General features: G+C 52.2%; 1 gene segment (V, D, J or C); it reads right to left on the bottom strand.

Annotated features, from left to right (window-relative positions):
- Positions 1-3,516: 3,516 nt before the first annotated feature.
- On the bottom strand, positions 3,517-5,394 carry LOC134524702 (T cell receptor alpha variable 1-1-like). The segment is given in 3 exon segments: positions 3,517-3,675; positions 4,171-4,466; positions 5,346-5,394. Coding segments are annotated over 3 exon segments (504 nt in total).
- Positions 5,395-17,356: the final 11,962 nt, after the last annotated feature.

Genomic DNA, 17,356 nt, shown 5'->3' with positions numbered 1-17,356 from the left:
GGAACTTCTCCATAGCCAAGGACAGCAGACTCACAGCTGCCCTTGGGGCCCCACGCATTGGTGGCCTCCATGTGGAATGACTTTGTTTCCCTCTTTTGAATCATTAAAGTTCTGTTGCATTCAAGCCTGGCGTCCACGTGGTCCTTCCCTCTAGGGACACTGCCTGACTTCCAAGGGAGAAGGGATGGAAGGGACTGAGAGCACAAGGAGACCTGTCTCCATTCTCAGAGGAGTGGGAGGTTGGGACAGCTTGCAGGGGCTTCTCTTTTGGGAACCATCCCTTGGAGCTGAGGAAGGCATCCCGGGCTGTTCTGCTGCCAATGAGCATCAGGCCTTGCCCTGCTCTGTCTCTGTTCATGGATGCCCAGAAAGGCAGGAGGCCCTGAGGGGGCAGCAGCCCTATGAGCTCTTGAGGAAGGGTGTTCCTCTTGCTATGGCCGGAGCTGTGCTGGGGTGGTTGGGTAGTGGGTGTGGAGTTCCAGAAGATGATTGGCTCCGCAGAATAGCAGGAGTGGTAATGCAGGGAACAGGCTTTGGGGTGACCTCCTTCCTCCATCACCAAATCTCGGGCCATGGCCTGGAGGCATCAGCAGGGAAAAGTCACTCATTCTGCTGAATGAATTGAGGCTGGAAACTGGAGCTAAACCTGTGGGAACTGTGGGCAGTCAGCACAGAAATGAGGACAGTGAAACGGTGTATTTCTGAGGGAGATCAAATTGCTCTCATAAAGAGCATGCAGGGGAATGAGAAGATCACGTCCCACTTGGTTTACTGCGCACCCAGGCACATGCACCAGTTCAGTCATCTGCCACCCCTCCTCCTGGACATGGCTTGTGCTGGCACTTCTGCCAACAAGGATGTCATCACATTCAGTATTGGTGAGGTCACCCTCTGCTGCTTCCACTTCATCCTCACTTCTCTACAGGTGCAGAGCAAGAATCATCCTGTGGCTCTGCTGTGCAGAAGGCAGGCACTGAGCTGACTCAACCCGTGCTTCCCATTTCACTGCTGTGGCCAGTTTCTATGGCACGTGTGTCTCCACGTACATGGGAGCCCCCTCCAAAGGGTCGCTAGGCAGAGCAGTGGCTCTTCTTTGCATCATTCTTACTCCCCTGCTCAACCCCTTGGTTTCCACCCTAAGAAACAAGGATGGGAAAGCTGCTCGTAGTTTTTCACATGCAATAAACAACTGGCAGAGTTGTGGCGTTTGACAGTTGAAATGATGAATGGAACTGTTTCCTTTGAAGAAAATGCTCTAAAACTCAACGGACCAAAATGGAGCAACGCTTCTGTGAATGGGACCTGCTCAGTGTTCCCAGCGTCTCGAGGGATGTAAGGTTACCTATATGATCATCTCTTTCTTTCTAGTCCTGGCACTAATAAATGACATTTTTAAGGAATGCTTTGAAGAGGCAGAGTGCCTTTCTTACTGGGATCAGTTATTATAATTTCAGGTGTTCCAGCCTCAGTGTTTGCAGCCTGTGGGGAGTCTGGCTTGTCCCAGGTGTGCCACACTCTGCTGCCCTGTGAATACTGATCACTGAGGCACCAGTGACTTTACAGAGCTGGGACTGGTCCCACACCCCCACGGCACCCTTAGGGAGATCACTTATGACAGTTGGCACCTGTGCTTCTGCCAGTGTATATAAGGAATTGGCTTCTGACTCATCTTTGCAGATTCCTTGTAGAACTGCTTATGGTGATAGGACTCTGGCCAATAGATTGATCATTTGGTGGTCGTTTGTTGGGGTTTTTTTTTCCTTTTTGTTTTTTTTTTTTTTTTTAACTCTAAGCATAGGCAAGTGTTTAACTTGCCTCAAATGGTACAATAAAAATTCCCCAACGGCACACATATTTGTGCGTGTCCATGCCTGTGAGTGTGCATAGCTTCGTCTGCCTATGGGTGTGCATGTGTGTGCACCCATGAGGCTATGTCAAAGGTCTTGCTAAAGTTACGGCACACCCCAGGCAGTGCCCCTCCCCTTCCCACAGTGCCTGTCAACTCCTCATGGAAAGCAATGAGGTTGGTGAGGCATCATTTGCCCTCAGTAAAACCATGTCAGCTGCTCCCAATCCCCTTCTTGCCTTTCATGCATTTAGAGAAGGTTCCTGAGAATATTGTCTCCATCTTCCTTCCAGGGTCTGGGTAGATACTGTCCAGTCAGCTCCTTGAATGCCCTTGGATGCATCCCAAGTGATCCCATGAACTTGTGTATGTCCAAATGGTAGTACGAGCTCCTTAATTCCTTATTCTTCTACTGTGGGTGCTGCTTCATTCCCATAGAGTCTGTGGGGAGGGTGAGGGATATGGTAGCCCTGAGAAGAAGCCATACCAGTAAAAGCTGAGGAGAAAGAGACATCGAGTACATGTCATTTGTCTCCAGATCCACTTCCTTACCAAGTAATGAGCCCAAATCTACTTAGCCATCCTGTTGCTGCCAATAGGCCCAGAAATACCTTTCTTGATTCCCTTCACATCTCTTGCAATTTTCCACTCCAGCTGTGCTTTTAAATCCATTTTGCAGAGGACCATCCTTGTGCTCTGAGGAGGCTCTCCTTGAAGGTTAGCCAGCTCCTCTGGGACCTCCCTGCCTTGGGGAAGTTTCCCAGGGCATTGTGCCAAGCCGGTCGGTTCCTTACCACTACAAGATGCGCTTTTCTGAAGTCCATTGCAGTAGTCGTCTTGTTTGTCTTGGTCAGTTCTCTGAGGAGCTTAAATTCCACAGTCTCCTGGTCACTGCAGGCAAGGCTGATCTTGAACTTTCCATCATCCAACAGTTCTTCCTCATTTGTGAGTAGCAGATCACAGAGAGCCTCTGTCCTAATGTGTTCATGGATTGCCTGCATCAAAAATGTGTCTTCCATACAGCCCACACATGTCCTGGTTTGCTTGTGCCCAGCCATTTTCCTCCTGCAGCAGACAATGAGGTGGTGAAAGTCATCCATGAGCACCTGAACCCATGGTGTGCGCACTGCCTGACCCGGACTGGGGTCATCTTCATTCCTATTTCCTGCTCTTGCTTTCTCACTCTAGCCTACCCAATTGCACCTGAAATGTAAAACCTTAAAGGCTCCTGCTGTGGGCCCAAGTCACTGTAGCCTGGCAGTTCCTTCTCAGGGACTGGAGCCTGCAGCTCCCAAGGGGATGATGACAGTTACACGTCAGGGGCACCCAATGTTCCTGTTGTCAACAGCAATGCAGCCTTTCCCTGGACTGTGCTGTTGTACTAGGGTAGACCATGTGCTTGCCCAGGGGACAGGACCCTGGCTAGCAAAGGCATTTAGAGGTCACACGTGTGACTATGTGAAGCTTGGAGAGGGACTGTCTGTAAAGCAGAGGGCTGTGCTGAGTGTCTCCCTTAACCCAGCAGAGTGAGGGACAATGCCTGTCCCTGTGTGGGGAGCTTCTGCAGCAGCTACTGTTCATGGAGATGTTTCCCTTGAGGAGCCACCTCTATGCACAGGGACAAAAGGGAAAGAAAATCCCTCTGGGGGAAGAGAGCAGTGCTCAGGCACTCATTTGTGACTGAGCAGATCCAGGACACTTGCTACCAAAAGTGCCAGTTCATCACAGCAGATGAGGTGGAGGAACTGACCAGCTCCCACTAGAATGTTTAACGCCCCCAGCGAGAACAGGGGAATGAAGACCCATGGATGCCCCATGCTGGGATCTGCCTAGGAGAAGAAAAGGCACAGCATCTCTTTACATCAACCGCCATGGCCAATGTTCAAGAGGGAAATAACAAAATGGAACCAGCTTTAAGGTGTCTCCATCTTGAGACAAGACAAACCCAGTGGGTGTCGTGGAGGATGGATGTGCCTGCGGTTATTAATAGCGGTGAAGATAAACAAATGGCTAATATATAAATGCAATGGTTCAAGTGTGTGCTGTTTAATCAGACAGCAGAACTTCCAAAGCATTGGCAATAAGAAGACTGTGCCTTCATGTAGTGTGGTATGGGAATATTTAAGGCCATGGTTGCATAAATTGATGTGTGGAACGGAAAGAAAATGTTCCATCACAGGATCTTGTCCTGCAGACCCCTGGGTGTACAGGGGAAGCAGCACTGCCAGGGCACACCTGACGGCCCCTTCCCTCACCCTCAGCCTTGCACAGACACATCTCCTCCATCCCCTGGGCTCTTGCACAGCCAAGGAAGCTCCCTGCACCAGCGTGTCACGCACTGCACAGAGGTACAAGGCACTGTCAAAGAGCCCGACTTCCTCCAGCTGGAGGAGGCTGTATTTCTCCATGGTGTTCAGCACGGTGGTGAGACGGCCACCGGGCTTGCGGCCAGCAGTTGCCTGATAACAGACCAGCTGGGGACCTTGGCCTTTCCTCTGCTGGTACCAGACCAAGCCGTAATAGCTGGAAGTCTGGTATGTGCAGGTTGTCTGGAAGGTGTCTCCCTGCTTCACTGTGACGTGTCCTTCTTGCTGGGTGACAGTGACCTGGCCCATGGTGCCTGGAAGAAAGCGAAGGTCAGCAGCTCAGCAGGGAAGGGCTCTGGGAAACAAACCAGGAGTGGAAGCAAAACCCAGGCAGAGAAGGCTGCCTCTCCCTTGTCCTGTAGGAAAATCCTGAGTTCTGGGGACATCCAGGTGGAGAGGAGTTTTGGGCAGCAGCTCGGAGCTCTGAGCCCAGTGTGGAGCTTGAGAAGAGCTGTGCAGTGTCCCTGCTCCTCCTCCCAAGTCCTGTTCCTCCTCCCTGCTCCTAGTGCCCAGAGAACCAGGGAACAGCCTAACCTTTGTGTGCTGGGACCAGCATGTTGAGGCATCTATGGAGCTATGGCAAAAAGATTCATCCTGTTTCACTATGCCTGTCATCTCCAAGAGTTCCTAGCTCCCTGATGAGCGGCAATGCTGAGATGAATGGTAGAAAGAGAGATCCCTGGCTGTGTAAACAGACAGGAGAAAACTGGAAGGCTCGTCAGGCATGTGCCAGCCAGGAGGCATAATGGGACGCCCTGGTAATGCCAGTGGGATGAGAGCATAAATGTCCTCCAGGCAGTGTTGACAAGTTCTGCCAATTTGCATTGGAAAGGGAAAATGTGAGAGTGCTCTCATGCAAAAATGAGAGCTGAGATCTCCTGTGGCGACAGCACGCGGATCAGGAGCGAAAGTCAGAGAGAAAGGCATGAAGGTGAGAGAAAAGCAGGTATCTCTCTTCTTTCTTTTCATATCCAAAAGAAAGAGGATCTTGAGAGAACAGGTTGAAATCCAAAAATGTGAGTCAATATTTCCCAGCATTTTTTTCTAGTTAAGGAGTAGTTCTCTGCATGATCCTGATCAACCTGGCAAGCCTTGGGAGAAGAAGGATGCATTTATAGAAAGCCAGGACTTACCCAGCAGTTGCCCCAGGAAGGCCGTGAGGATGAGAGATCTGACTTGCATGTTGAGACCAACCCACCTGTTTGTGGAGTGAGAGAGAGTCAGAAAACCCCCTCCCAGACCCGAGATAACAGAGCTGCTGGAAACAACGCTGTTGGGGGAGCAAAGGTTCTGGGTTTCTCCTTCCTCCAACAGCAACACCTGTGGCTCCCTCAGCCAGTGGCATTCTCAGCATTTCCCCATGAAGAGTTCCTGGGGAATCTGGGGGTCCCAGTGGTGGAAAGGGACTCGCTCTGTTCCAGCGAGCTCACAGTGGAGTCCTCCCCAGTTAGGACAGGAACCATCCAGCAGCCCGGGGCTTCTGGCTGTGTCCAGTTCTGGTAGGACAACCCACAGTATGAGCAAGGAACCTGGCTCCAGAACTGCTGTGTAGATGCAACAAACCCAGAGATATCAAGGACAACAGACTCCTACACTAGGGTAAAGTGTAAGGGACCAGGAGGGAACAGAACTAGGCATGAGTGGGTCACCTGCGCTCCCAGGGAGCACATGGGACACCCATTGGAGTGCTGCACTGTGAGGGATGGGGATAGGGCAGCCCCGCACCCACAGCTGAAAGGGCATGTGAAGGGGTGGGGGTACTGCAGGTGGGGACCCCTACTCCCACCCCCTTGCCACAGGAACTCCAGAGTGATCCCATGCACCACTCATGGCAGAGAGAACCAACCGCTCATTGTCGTTAAGTTAACCTGACCTGAGTAGGCCCAGACCTGTGCTGTGCTGAGCTGTATATATCACTTGGCAAACTTGGCAACGCTGCCACAAACACGTCCTTGTCTTGATCTAGGAGTGAAGCACTGTGCTTTCATATAAATGCCCTTTTGCTGAACAGTAGAAATTGGGAGCGGTTTATTTCTAAGGAAATGCCATGAAAACTCCAGAGATGACAATGCCTAAGATGAATCTCAGCATGGGCAGGATTTACACTATGCGCTAAGTCCCAACTCGATCTCCACCTCAGGCTCCATAACTCAGGGTTCCCAGCATTTGAAGGGGCATAACATCACACATTCTATCCCCTTTTACCTTCTGGTACTATCTCCAGCTCATGGTATTTTAGTCAAGACTCTGGAGGCAGACACCCATTCCTAGTGGGATCTATCTACAGCCATGCTGCGCCTTCATCATCAAAAAACTCCACAATTCCAAATTTTCAGTAGGAATTTCCCCTGTTCCAGATCATGTCCATTGCCTTTCGCTCTGTCACTGTGCTCAAGAAGTGTCTGGCTCCATCTGGCTTTTCATGCTCCAGTCATGTCTTAGGAACAGGTCTCTCTTAAGCTTCTCTTTTGAACGCTGAAGAAGGCCAGTTCTAGTCTAGGAGGCTGCAGGTTGTTTTCCTGCTTTTTGCTCCTCCTGGAGGTCACAACCAGCCCAACCAGCCCCAGCATGGGAGCAGGGTCCATGGTGACCTGCTCCTGCCATGCAGTGCCCAGCCGGAGACAGGGGCCTGCAACCACCTGAAGAAAGACCCATTTGTAGCCACTCATGTGGTCCCTGTTCCTCCGTAGTGTCTGAAAAGAGGTAGAACCAGGAACAGACAAGACACACCCAGGAACAGTATCTGTGTCTCTTTTGCTACAGGAGTATTCTCTCCCTTCTCCCTAGGCCATGGATGAAGCCCTTCAAGGGAAATGTCTCTGGGAACAGCACCTGCTGTAACCATCCCACCCACAGTCAGACAAAACACCTCTCTCTGGCTGGAGGACATCCAGCACAGCCCTCTGCTTCACAGACATCTACTGCCCATCCCTTCGGGTATAACGGTCTGCCCCTTTGCCTGAAGACGACACCCTCCAGAAAGGTGAGAAGAGAGGATCATCTTATAAACTCAGGGATGTTTCCACCTTCAGGGGGATCAAACACCTTATGGGATTCCACTTCCAGCTCTGGAACCCTCAGCACAAGAAGGACATGGACCTGTGGGAGCAGATCCAGAGGAGGGACACAAAGATGATCCGATGGCTGGAGCACGTCTCCTATGAAGACAGGTTGAGAGATTTGGGGTTTTTCAGCCTGGAGAAGAGAAGGCTCCGGGGAGACCTTATAGCGGCCTTCCAGTACCTGAAGGGGGCCTACAAGAAAACTGGGGAGAGACTCTTTGCAAGGGCATGTAGCAATAGGACAAAGGGCAATGGTTTTAAGCTAGAGCAGGGTAGGTTTAGATTTGACATGAGGAAGAAGTTCTTTACAATGAGGGTGGTGAGACACTGGAACTGGTTGCCCAGAGCAGTGGTGGAGGCCCCATCCCTGGAGACATTCAAGGCCAGGCTTGATGAGGCTCTGAGCAACCTGATCTAGTTGAAGATGTCCCCGCTTCCTGCAGGGGGGTTGGACTAGATGACCTTCAAAGATCCCTTCCAACCCAACACATTCTATGATTCTGTGAAGTGGAAAAGTTTTTTTCTAGTTTGTGGAAGACATGGGATATTTCGGAGAAGCAGCAGAGACAGGGAAAGGGAAGGATCAAGGCAATTTGGCCAGGAGCAAACACGGGAAGACAGAGACAGCAATAAGAGGGGCCAATCCCATGTGACCATGTATCAGATGCATGTGCTGGCCTGGCCATGCCTGTTGCTCTGCCTTGTTTGTCACCTGCCAGGAGATCCCTGGGAACACAGTTATCAAGTCCAGTTGGGACAGAGAGCAGGGCTGATCTTTCCCTGTGTGACTCAGAAGCCTCTGCCCATGGGTTTGTCCACCTCTGTCAGCTGCTCGAGCCACACAGGGTTCCCCGGGGACTGGCTGGAGGCTAGAGGACTCCTGCCAGCTCTCACTCCCCTCAGCCCTCCAGCCCCTTAGGGCAACTCAGTAAATCCCGTACTGACTCACTCCTCCAGGAGGAACCTGGCATGCCTTGAGGCTGTGCTCAGTGTGTCCAGGCCAAGCAGTTTGCCCTGTCTCCTGGGCACCAACTGCAAATGTGCTGAATCCTGTCAAAGAAGCTCGTGGTCTCACCACTGAGCCCCTGTGGGGAGCGTTTGAAGGTGCCTCTGACCTCGACATGCCCTTCTCCTGCTGCTGGGGAGCTTCAACTCTTGACCCCATGCAATGACTGTGTAAGGCTAGCAGGAACATTTGGGCAGGAGTGTGAAATTCTGTAGCTGGAGGACTCAGTTTTCCATTGTATATCTGAGCTTTTACAGGGGAATGAACTGTGAAACCCTTTCTGGTTGTCCTTTTCTAAGGCAGGTTTGGCATTGGTAACTCTGCCCTGGAGTCCCCATGGTTGCAGAGCAGAGGAAAGCACCTGCTCAGGATTCCCTCGGCATCCTCGTGGGGAAAGTCAAAAGGCCGAGAAGAGGCCCTGTATGTTCCATGTCAGCAGTGGGCAGTCCGTGCGGCAGGAGCGAGGGCTGTGCGGCTGCCCGTGGGCAGGAGGATTCCTGCTGCCCACCGCCCTGTGCGGAGCAGAAAGGCGCTGCTCCTGGCTGGGAGCGGCAGCGCCCTGTGGCGGGCCCGCCCGGGGCTGTCCCTGCAGCCCCGACACACACGCCCGGCCCTGCCCACGCCAGTTCCTGCCCGGCCGCAGCCCCGGCTCCTCTCCCCGTGTCTCCCAGGGCGCAGTAATACACCGCCGCGTCCCCGCGCCGGGGCCGGGCGAGCCACAGGGCGCTGGAGCGGCGGTCTGCCGACACCCACAGCCGCTCCGGCAGGTCCCACACTGGTTTATCTCCGGTGACACTTGTCACAATGTGACACAGTGCCTGGTCTTGAAGCTGATGATACCACTGAACGTTCATGTTTCCCTTAATGTTGGGGTGTGAGCAGTTGATGCTGATGGTGGTGCCCTTGCTGGTCTCTGCCGACGGCTCCTGCAGCACCTGGGCTCTGCCCGCAGCCACTACAGAGAAAGGATATGAAAAGGCCAAAGATCACTAAAGAGCACCCAGGTCTGATGGCTCTTATGCCAGAGAAATCGTCAGAAAGAGTGGCATGTGGATAGAGCTGGACTGGAACAAATGGGGACCATGTGGTCATCAAGAGTGATCCTTGTGTGGGTTTGTGGAGCAATGGGACAAGTCCGCAAGGGACTCTGTAATAGATGCATACAGAGATCGAATGAAAGCCAGGTGGAGGCATGGATGGGTGGATGCATGGGTGGGGAGAAGAAGAGGAGACAGGAGAGTTGAATGTGTTACAGTGAAGGATGAAGGGTTGAATTGAGAAGAAGAATAAATGCTGAAAGCACAGGGGGATCGGAGGATATATGGAATAATGACACAGTGCAGAAAAGATAATTTGTGGTTATGGATATGAAGGAAGCAGAGGGAAAGATGGGAGAGGGGTCTCGGGGACTAGGAAGAGATGGTAGACACATGGAGAGATGGATCAGAATATGGGTGGGTGGGTGGACAAAGGGCAGAGAGGGAGCAGAGGTTTTACAGGTAAGGAGAGAGGGCTATATTGAGAGCAGTAAGAACTGCAGAATGCACAGGGGAAGGAAAGGGTACGTGAAAATTAGGCATACGTGCCAGGAGGCTCGTACTGATAGGGGTGGTGAAGAAAGAGGGAGAAGAGGGGACTTGGAGGGTTGGGAAGGGGCACAAAACATGGCAGAGAGACAGGAGCGGGAAAGAGAGGCTGAAGGAGGAGAGGGAAGAGTTGACGCTGAGCTCCCCGGGGAACACGCGGGGCACAGCCCCGGCCCAATCCACCGCCGCCAGCCCCAGGCACCCAGCAGCAGCGCGGCCAGCCCCACCAGCCCGGCGCCATGCTGCCCCCCGCTTCTCTGCTCGGGATGTGCCCTCTCCTCTCCTCTCCTCTCCTCTCCTCTCCTCTCCTCTCCTCTCCTCTCCTCTCCTCTCCTCTCCTCTCCTCTCCTCTCCTCTCCTCTCCTCTCCTCTCCAGCAGTTCCAGCTGATGTCCATTGCCTCTACTCCTGTCATTAGGCACTTCCAGAGGCAAGGCCTGTCTTCTCCGTCTCCTCTGAGCAAGTGGTTCTTCAAGCTGTTCAGAACACTTTACCTATACACAGCTCAGTGTAGTGCCTGTTTCCCCCTTGTTGGTGTTTCCCAAAGCCTTGGTGGGAGTGCTCTCCTTCCCACCTCTCATGTTGCTCAGGAAATCAAGAAAGAGTGTTGGTCCTACTGCTGATCCCTGAGAGACCCCACTAGTACCTGACTGCCAGCTGGGCTTTGCACCACTGCTCACAATTCTTTCTGCATAACACTCCAGCCAATTTTCTTCTCACCTTATCATTCTCCAACCCATTTATCCCCAATTTGGCTCTGAAGGAAGTAGGAGAGAGGCTGTCAAAGGTCTTGCTAAACTCTATGTACATTCATGTCCTGCCTTTCCCTTCTCCACAGTGACTGTTACCTCCTGAGAAAGCAATGAGCTTGGCCATCAGCTCCTCAGCTGGGAAGCACCTCCATGGAGAGGGAAACCAGCCCTGGCTGAGCTCCCTCGGAAGAGCTCCCTGGCACTCATCTCTATGGGGTCACTACAGGGAAGTGGAGGAGCCCTCAGCTGCCTTATTTCCAAGCTGGATGTGAGTCCAGGCAGACAAACATTCAGACAGGGATATGGGCTCAGGAACTTTCTGTACTGTGCATAGCCCTTGTTTGAATGAGGGTGTCTCTGGAAACCCCTGCAGGACAGCAGTGGGCTTTGGGGCAGTGTGGCCTTGGATCCAATGTCCCTTCCCTCCCAGGGACAGTTGCTGGGTGCTCAGTCTGAGAGATTGCAGTAGGGGACATGAACATTCTGTGCATGAACATCAAAGCTCTCATCAGTTCTTTGGCTCCTCCTGTGAAATCCGCAGGGACTGTTCTTCCACTCACAGCGCAGTGATATCAGACTCTGTGTTTCTTTCATTCAGGACCTGTTTGGGAAAAGGTCTTGGCCCCTGCCTGGCACAGCACTAGGGCCGTGAAGAGCACAAGTACTTTTGGCATTGGCTTGGGCATGAGGGAGGGCTGTGTCCCATCCCAGACACAGTACACACTGCTTTGGAAGAAGATCCACTCAGGGATGGCCAGCACATGGTGGGCAGAATTCCTCAGCCTTTCACTTTGCCCAGAATGCAGTCCCCATCCTTTGAACTCTCTAGCACTGGGGAGAGCAGCTGTGTCCCGGCCTGGAGTGGCAAGGAGTGGGGACTGCCAGCCATGCTGAGGCACTCTCAGTATTGTCACATTGAATTCAACTAAGGATCAAGGTTGGAGTGAAACCAACCTTGTTGGGGCCTGAAATGGGCAGGAGTGGAGCGTGAGCTCTGCAGGGGCAGGAGAAGGAGGCGTCAGGAGGCAGGGGCTGCATTTCAGTGCCTCTTCCCTGGACACACCTTCAGCAGGCTGGTGCCATCACCACTCCACTGCGGTAAGGCTCCTTCTGACCTTGGGAACCTGCTGCACTTTGGCACTCCTGTGACTGTCCCCACCATGAGCAGCACATTCCCTTGTGATGAGGAATGCACAAGGATACACACACACACACGTTAATGCACAACAGCATCAAGTCATCCACAAATTTGTGCTCCCACTTTCATCCACAGAAACACGGCTGCACATAAGTGCACATAAGACAAGAAGACAAGTAGGGACACAAGCGAGCGTGGAGTCTGCCAAGGACAGATGGGGTTGTTACAGACTTAGAACTTCCTGGGGAAGCACAAGGCCCCAGACATGCCCATGCCATTGTTTGTGTACTCACAGACTCCAGGGAGTGGGCACCATTCCAAAGCAGCCAGAATTTTTTGCTGAGGTCAATGGTAGTCAGGACAGGTTCAAAACCTAGCAACACAACGCACATACCTGGGGAGGCAACAACAAGTGACCACTGGAGGGAGCAGAGAAGGGGGGGAAAGACTCCTCATGCATGGGAGCCCATTCGCATCCAGCTGAGGATGGCTGAATTGTCTTCCTGAGAAAAACACTTCAAACAGCCCCACCGGAGTGACCCAAGCTGAGGTGTCTTTCCTGCCCTGGACCACTCCAGCACTTGAGCTGACTCTTCTGCCCACACTGCTGCATTCCTGCCCTGGAAATCCTGGAGTCTTTCCTTCCAGCACTAACAAGAAGCTTTCATTTGGGAATGGGCATGGCACAGCTCTGGAAATGAAAAGGCAGCAGTGCAGGAAACCAAAGCACAGCCCATATTATTAGCTGTGATGGTTTGCATTCAAGATGACTGTGTGCAAAAATTGTTACCTCTGCAAAGGGTGCCTCTGGTGCTGCGGCAATGAAGGGCAGGTATAAAAGCCAGCCCAAGTCCCTGCTTTCTCATCCACTTCTCTGGCCTCCTTCTCCTTGGGAACCAGGTGAGTCTGGAGCCTCTTTACCTCTTCCAGAATGAGATCTCTCCTTGATGGACATCTCAGCTGATATTGGCTATGTCCTGTCCTGGGCTTTGTAACTTCTTGTCATGATAGAGGGAAGAGTGGAGAAGGTCTGCTTAGCGAGAGGCTGGGATGTGGCAGAAGGATCTTTTGATTTATACCCAAGGAAAGGCCTTCCCTGGGCCAGGCTGCTCTTTGTAGTGCAATATATACCATGTGGCTCCTGGCCGAGCTACCAGCTCCCCACTCAGAAGTGGCCTTGGCTCCTTTCTGACGGGCTAACCAGGCTGCTCCTCATCCACTCTGGTGCTTTCTTTCCTCCCTGCTTCTCTCCCAGGTGCACCTCCACCCTTGAGACATGTCCTGCTACAACCAGTGCCAGCCCTGCCGGCCCTGTGGCCCCACCCCGCTGGCCAACAGCTGCAATGAGCCCTGTGTCAGGCAGTGCCAGAACTCCACTGTCGTCATTGAGCCTCCTGCTGTGGTGGTGACCCTGCCTGGCCCCATCCTCAGCTCCTTCCCACAGAACACCGTTGTGGGATCCTCCACCTCTGCTGCTGTTGGCAGCATCCTCAGCTGTGATGGAGTGCCCATCAACTCTGGGTGCTGTGACCTCTCTGGCATTTCCAGACGCTACAGTGGCAGAAGGTGCCTCCCCTGCTAAAGACTGTGGGGAAAACCCCAAGGAGACACCCTGAGGAATCACAACATGGTGCTGGGCAAAGGATTGATGTTTTCAATGCTGCTTTCAGCATAGCTGAATGACTTTGCCTTTCTCTCCCTTTTCCTTGTTTGCTTCACATCCCCTTAGCAGCAAGGTTCCCCCAAGACCAATCTGGTGGGAACCATCTGTCTTCCTCATCCTCTGTGGGGCGGGTAGAGAGACATGATGCAGGAACTTCTCCACAGCCGAGGACCGCAGATTCACAGATGCCCCTGGGGCTTCATGAACTGGCACCCCCCACTTGGAATGACTTTCTTTCCCTCTTTTGACTCATTAAAGTTCTGTTGCATTCAAGCTTGGCCTCCATGTGGTCCTTCCCTCTGTGGACACATCCCGTCCTGCCAAAGGAGAAGGGGTGGAAGGGGTTGAGAGCACAAGGAAACCCTGTTCCAGTCACAGACAAATGAGCGGTTCAAACACCCTACATTGGCTCCTCTTTTGGGAACCATCCCTTGGAGCTGAGGAAGACATCTGTGGCTGCTCTGCTGCCAGTGAGCATCAGGCCTTGGCCTGCTGGTATCTCTGCCCACAAATGCCCAGAAGGCAGGAGGTCCTGAGGACTCAGCAGCCCCATGAGCTCTTGAGGAAGGGCGTTCCTCTTGCTATGGACGGAGCTGCTCTGGGGTGGTGGGGTGAAGGGTGTGGGGCTCCGGAAGATGATTTGCTGGCAGAATAGCAGGAGTGGTCATGCAGGGAACAGCCTTTGGCATGACCTCTCCCCTTCACCACCTAATTTAGGGGCCATGGCCTGGAGGCAGCAGCAGGGTAGTTATCTATGCCGCTGAAGGTATCAAGGCTCGAAACTGGAGCTAAGCATGTGGGAGCTGAGAGTGGTCAGCATGGAAGTGGGGACAGTTGATTTCTGAAGGAGATCAAATTGCTGTGATAGAGACCGTGCAGGAGAACGGGAAGATCAGCAAGGATGAGGGTACTGGGAGCACTTCCCATGAATGCTGAAGGCAGGTGCAGAGCTCTTGACTGCTTCATTGGTCCCCCTAAAGAATGTGCAACTCAGGAATTGGCTGCCTTTCTTGGGAGCAGAGCACTTTTTAGCCTGTACGTCTCATCCCTTATGATCCGTGGAACTACCTCTTGGCCGCCACTACAGTCTCATATCTTATTTCCCACCATGAAAATTCAGTTGCCTTGGCAAAAACTGTACAAGTGCAAGGATGGTAATCCTCCCACCCATGTCCTCCACTGAGAGGGAATTATGGTGGATGAAGTGTAGCTCAGAATGACTGAAGACCAAAAGTTGCAGTCTCTCTTCTCTGGTGCCTTCCTTCCAAAGGTGCTGGATGACTTCTCAGGCCAGGGGACATACACATCTCCTTCCACAGCTGCATGGCCCAGCTATACTTCTGGCTCCTGGGAAGTGCTCAATGCTTCCTCTACGATCTCATGTCCTACGGCCACTGCTTGACTCTCTGCAACCCACTGCACTATGAGGCCATCGTGCATAAGGCTGTGTGCATCTGGCTGGCGGCAGGCACATGGCTGGCCAGTTCCCTGTCTCCTTCTCTGCATGCAATACTCACCTCCCATTTGGCTTCCTGCAGGCCCAAGCACATCCTCCACTTCTTAGCTGATTCACAAGCTGCCCTGGACATGGCTTGTGCTGGCCGTGATTGGCCATGATTAATCACATGGCCGTGATTACCTTCAGTATTGGTGATGAGACCCTCCACTGCTTCATCTTCATACTCACTTCCTACAGGTGCAGAGCGAGAACCATCCTGTGACTGCTGTACAGAAGGCAGGGCCAGAGCTGCCTCAACCTATGCTTCCCATTTCACTGCTGTGGTCTGTTGCTAGGGCCCGTGTGTCTTCACCATCATGGGAAGTGACCTCCAAATGGTCACTGGACAGAACAGCAGGTGTTGTTGGAGTTCCCATCTTGGAGTTCCCAGTCTCTGGCGGGATTTAAGGTTATCCACATGGTCCTCTCTTTCTAGTCTTAGTGCTAGTAAATAGCATTTTAAGGAATGCTTTGAAGATGCTGAGTGACTTTATTTGTGGGATCAGTCCATGTCATTTCTGGTGCTCCAGCCTCAGTTTTTGCAGCCTGTGGGGAGTCGGGCTTGTCCCAGGCTCACCACTGAGGCACTGTACCCTTTACAGTGCTGGGCCAAGTCCCACACCCCAACATCGCCCTTAAAGAGATCACTTAGGACACCCGGGACCATCTAAGGCTGGAGGAGTTTTTTTCAATTGTAATGTGGAGATTCTTTGTAGCTGCAGCAATATGGATGTTCTCTAGATTTTTTGTTATGCCTGACGCACAGAGTTGGGACATGGAGAAGCTCAATATCTGGAAAGGTCATGGCAGCTTCGACTCCACTGTGCTTTCTCTCTCTTTTCTAGTGAGAAAACAATTGACTGAACCAGCGTCAAGCTCTTGAACTCACTAAAGCTGATGGTGCCTGATTCATTGCCTTGACTGTGGGGTCTGAAGGATTTGCCTGAAGTCATCCCAAGAGGCTGTGAGCTGGCATTGGTTGCCCTAGTTCTCAGCGGTGTGTGTGCAGGTTCATGCTCACGTACATGTTCCTCTTGCTCTGCTCATGTATGCATTTGCACCCATGGGAAGGCACCTTGAAAGACCATCTAGTTCAATATCCCTTGTCATGGCCAGCAGCATCTCTCACTAGATCACATTGCTCAGAGCCTGCACCAAACCTCACCTTGAACACCTCCAATGATGGGGCTTTCATAACGTCTCCAGTCAATCTTTTATAGTTTCTCACCACCCTCATCATAGAATAATTTCTTCCTTAGTCCAATCTAAATCTACCCTCTTTCAGTTTTAAGCCATTGACCTTTGTCCTTTCACTACAGGTCCTGGTAAAATGTCTTTCTCCTTCTTTCTTATAAGCCACCTTCAAAAATTGCAAAACCACAAGAAGGTCTCCCCAGAGCCTCCTCCTCTCCAGGCTAAACAACCCCACCTCTCTCAGCCTTTCTTCACAGGAGAGGTGTTCCAACCCTCGGATCATTTCTGGAGCCTTTCTTTGGACCCACTCCAACAGACTCTTCCCACAGTCAGTAGAGAGACATCAGCTCACACAGGGGACTTGTCCCATCCTAAGCAGATGTCCACAGGAAATGGAATGAATCATCTTTCTGGAGACACCGATCCTGCAAATGACCAATGGTTGCCTCTGAACTCCTCAGCTAGCATAAGCTCACAGCAGGGCCTGTCTACCTGGTCACCTGCACATGGCTTGCTTCACCATACGGTCAGAAGTGAACCCACAGGCTCTTCCACCAGAGCCTACAAACACCTCTATCCCACGGCTAAACCCCATATCCATGTCCCTGGTACTCAGGCGCAGATGGGTAGCAGGGAAAGGGCTTTTGTGTGGGTGAACGGCATCAAGCTGGGTATGTCACTCTCCTCAGCTGCATCTCTGGCTCTCCCTGAGTGCACATCAGTCTTCCCTCAGCTACAATGAACTCTTTCAAACAGGATTTGCAGAAGATGACTCTGTCAGGTCCATGTCCTGTGCCCTGGACAGTGTAGGCAGCCTCTCATTGGGTGTCTTGAGTCTCCTCATTTCACTCTAGATGCCTGGAGGTCTAGATTAGTGTGTGAGTATGTGTGTGTGTGTGTGTGTGTGTGTTGTCAAAGCATCTGTTTAGTGTGTCTTGAGTGACCCTTCCTGGACTCTTCCAGCATGTGAGGTGAGTCGTCTGCCCACGCCAACGTGTATTGCACTGGAAATGCTTGGGGCTCTCATCCTGTCATGTAAAAGATGCCTCCACTGGGGAATGTGCCTGGCATAAAGCAGGAAATGGAAAGACAGCAATCCAGGAAGCCAAAACATAGCTCATAGCATTGCTCGGGATGTTTTGCATTCAAGATGAGCTTGTCAGCAAAGAATCACCTCTGCAAGGGATGCCTCTGGCAGCCTGGGGCAGTTAAGGTGCATGATAAAAGCCAGCCCAGCTCCTCACTC

This window comes from Chroicocephalus ridibundus, chromosome 17 (assembly GCF_963924245.1).
Source record: "Chroicocephalus ridibundus chromosome 17, bChrRid1.1, whole genome shotgun sequence".
NCBI classification, from domain to species: domain Eukaryota; kingdom Metazoa; phylum Chordata; class Aves; order Charadriiformes; family Laridae; genus Chroicocephalus; species Chroicocephalus ridibundus.
Note: the sequence above shows the minus strand (reverse complement) of the source record. Positions and strands in the feature narration are given on the sequence as shown.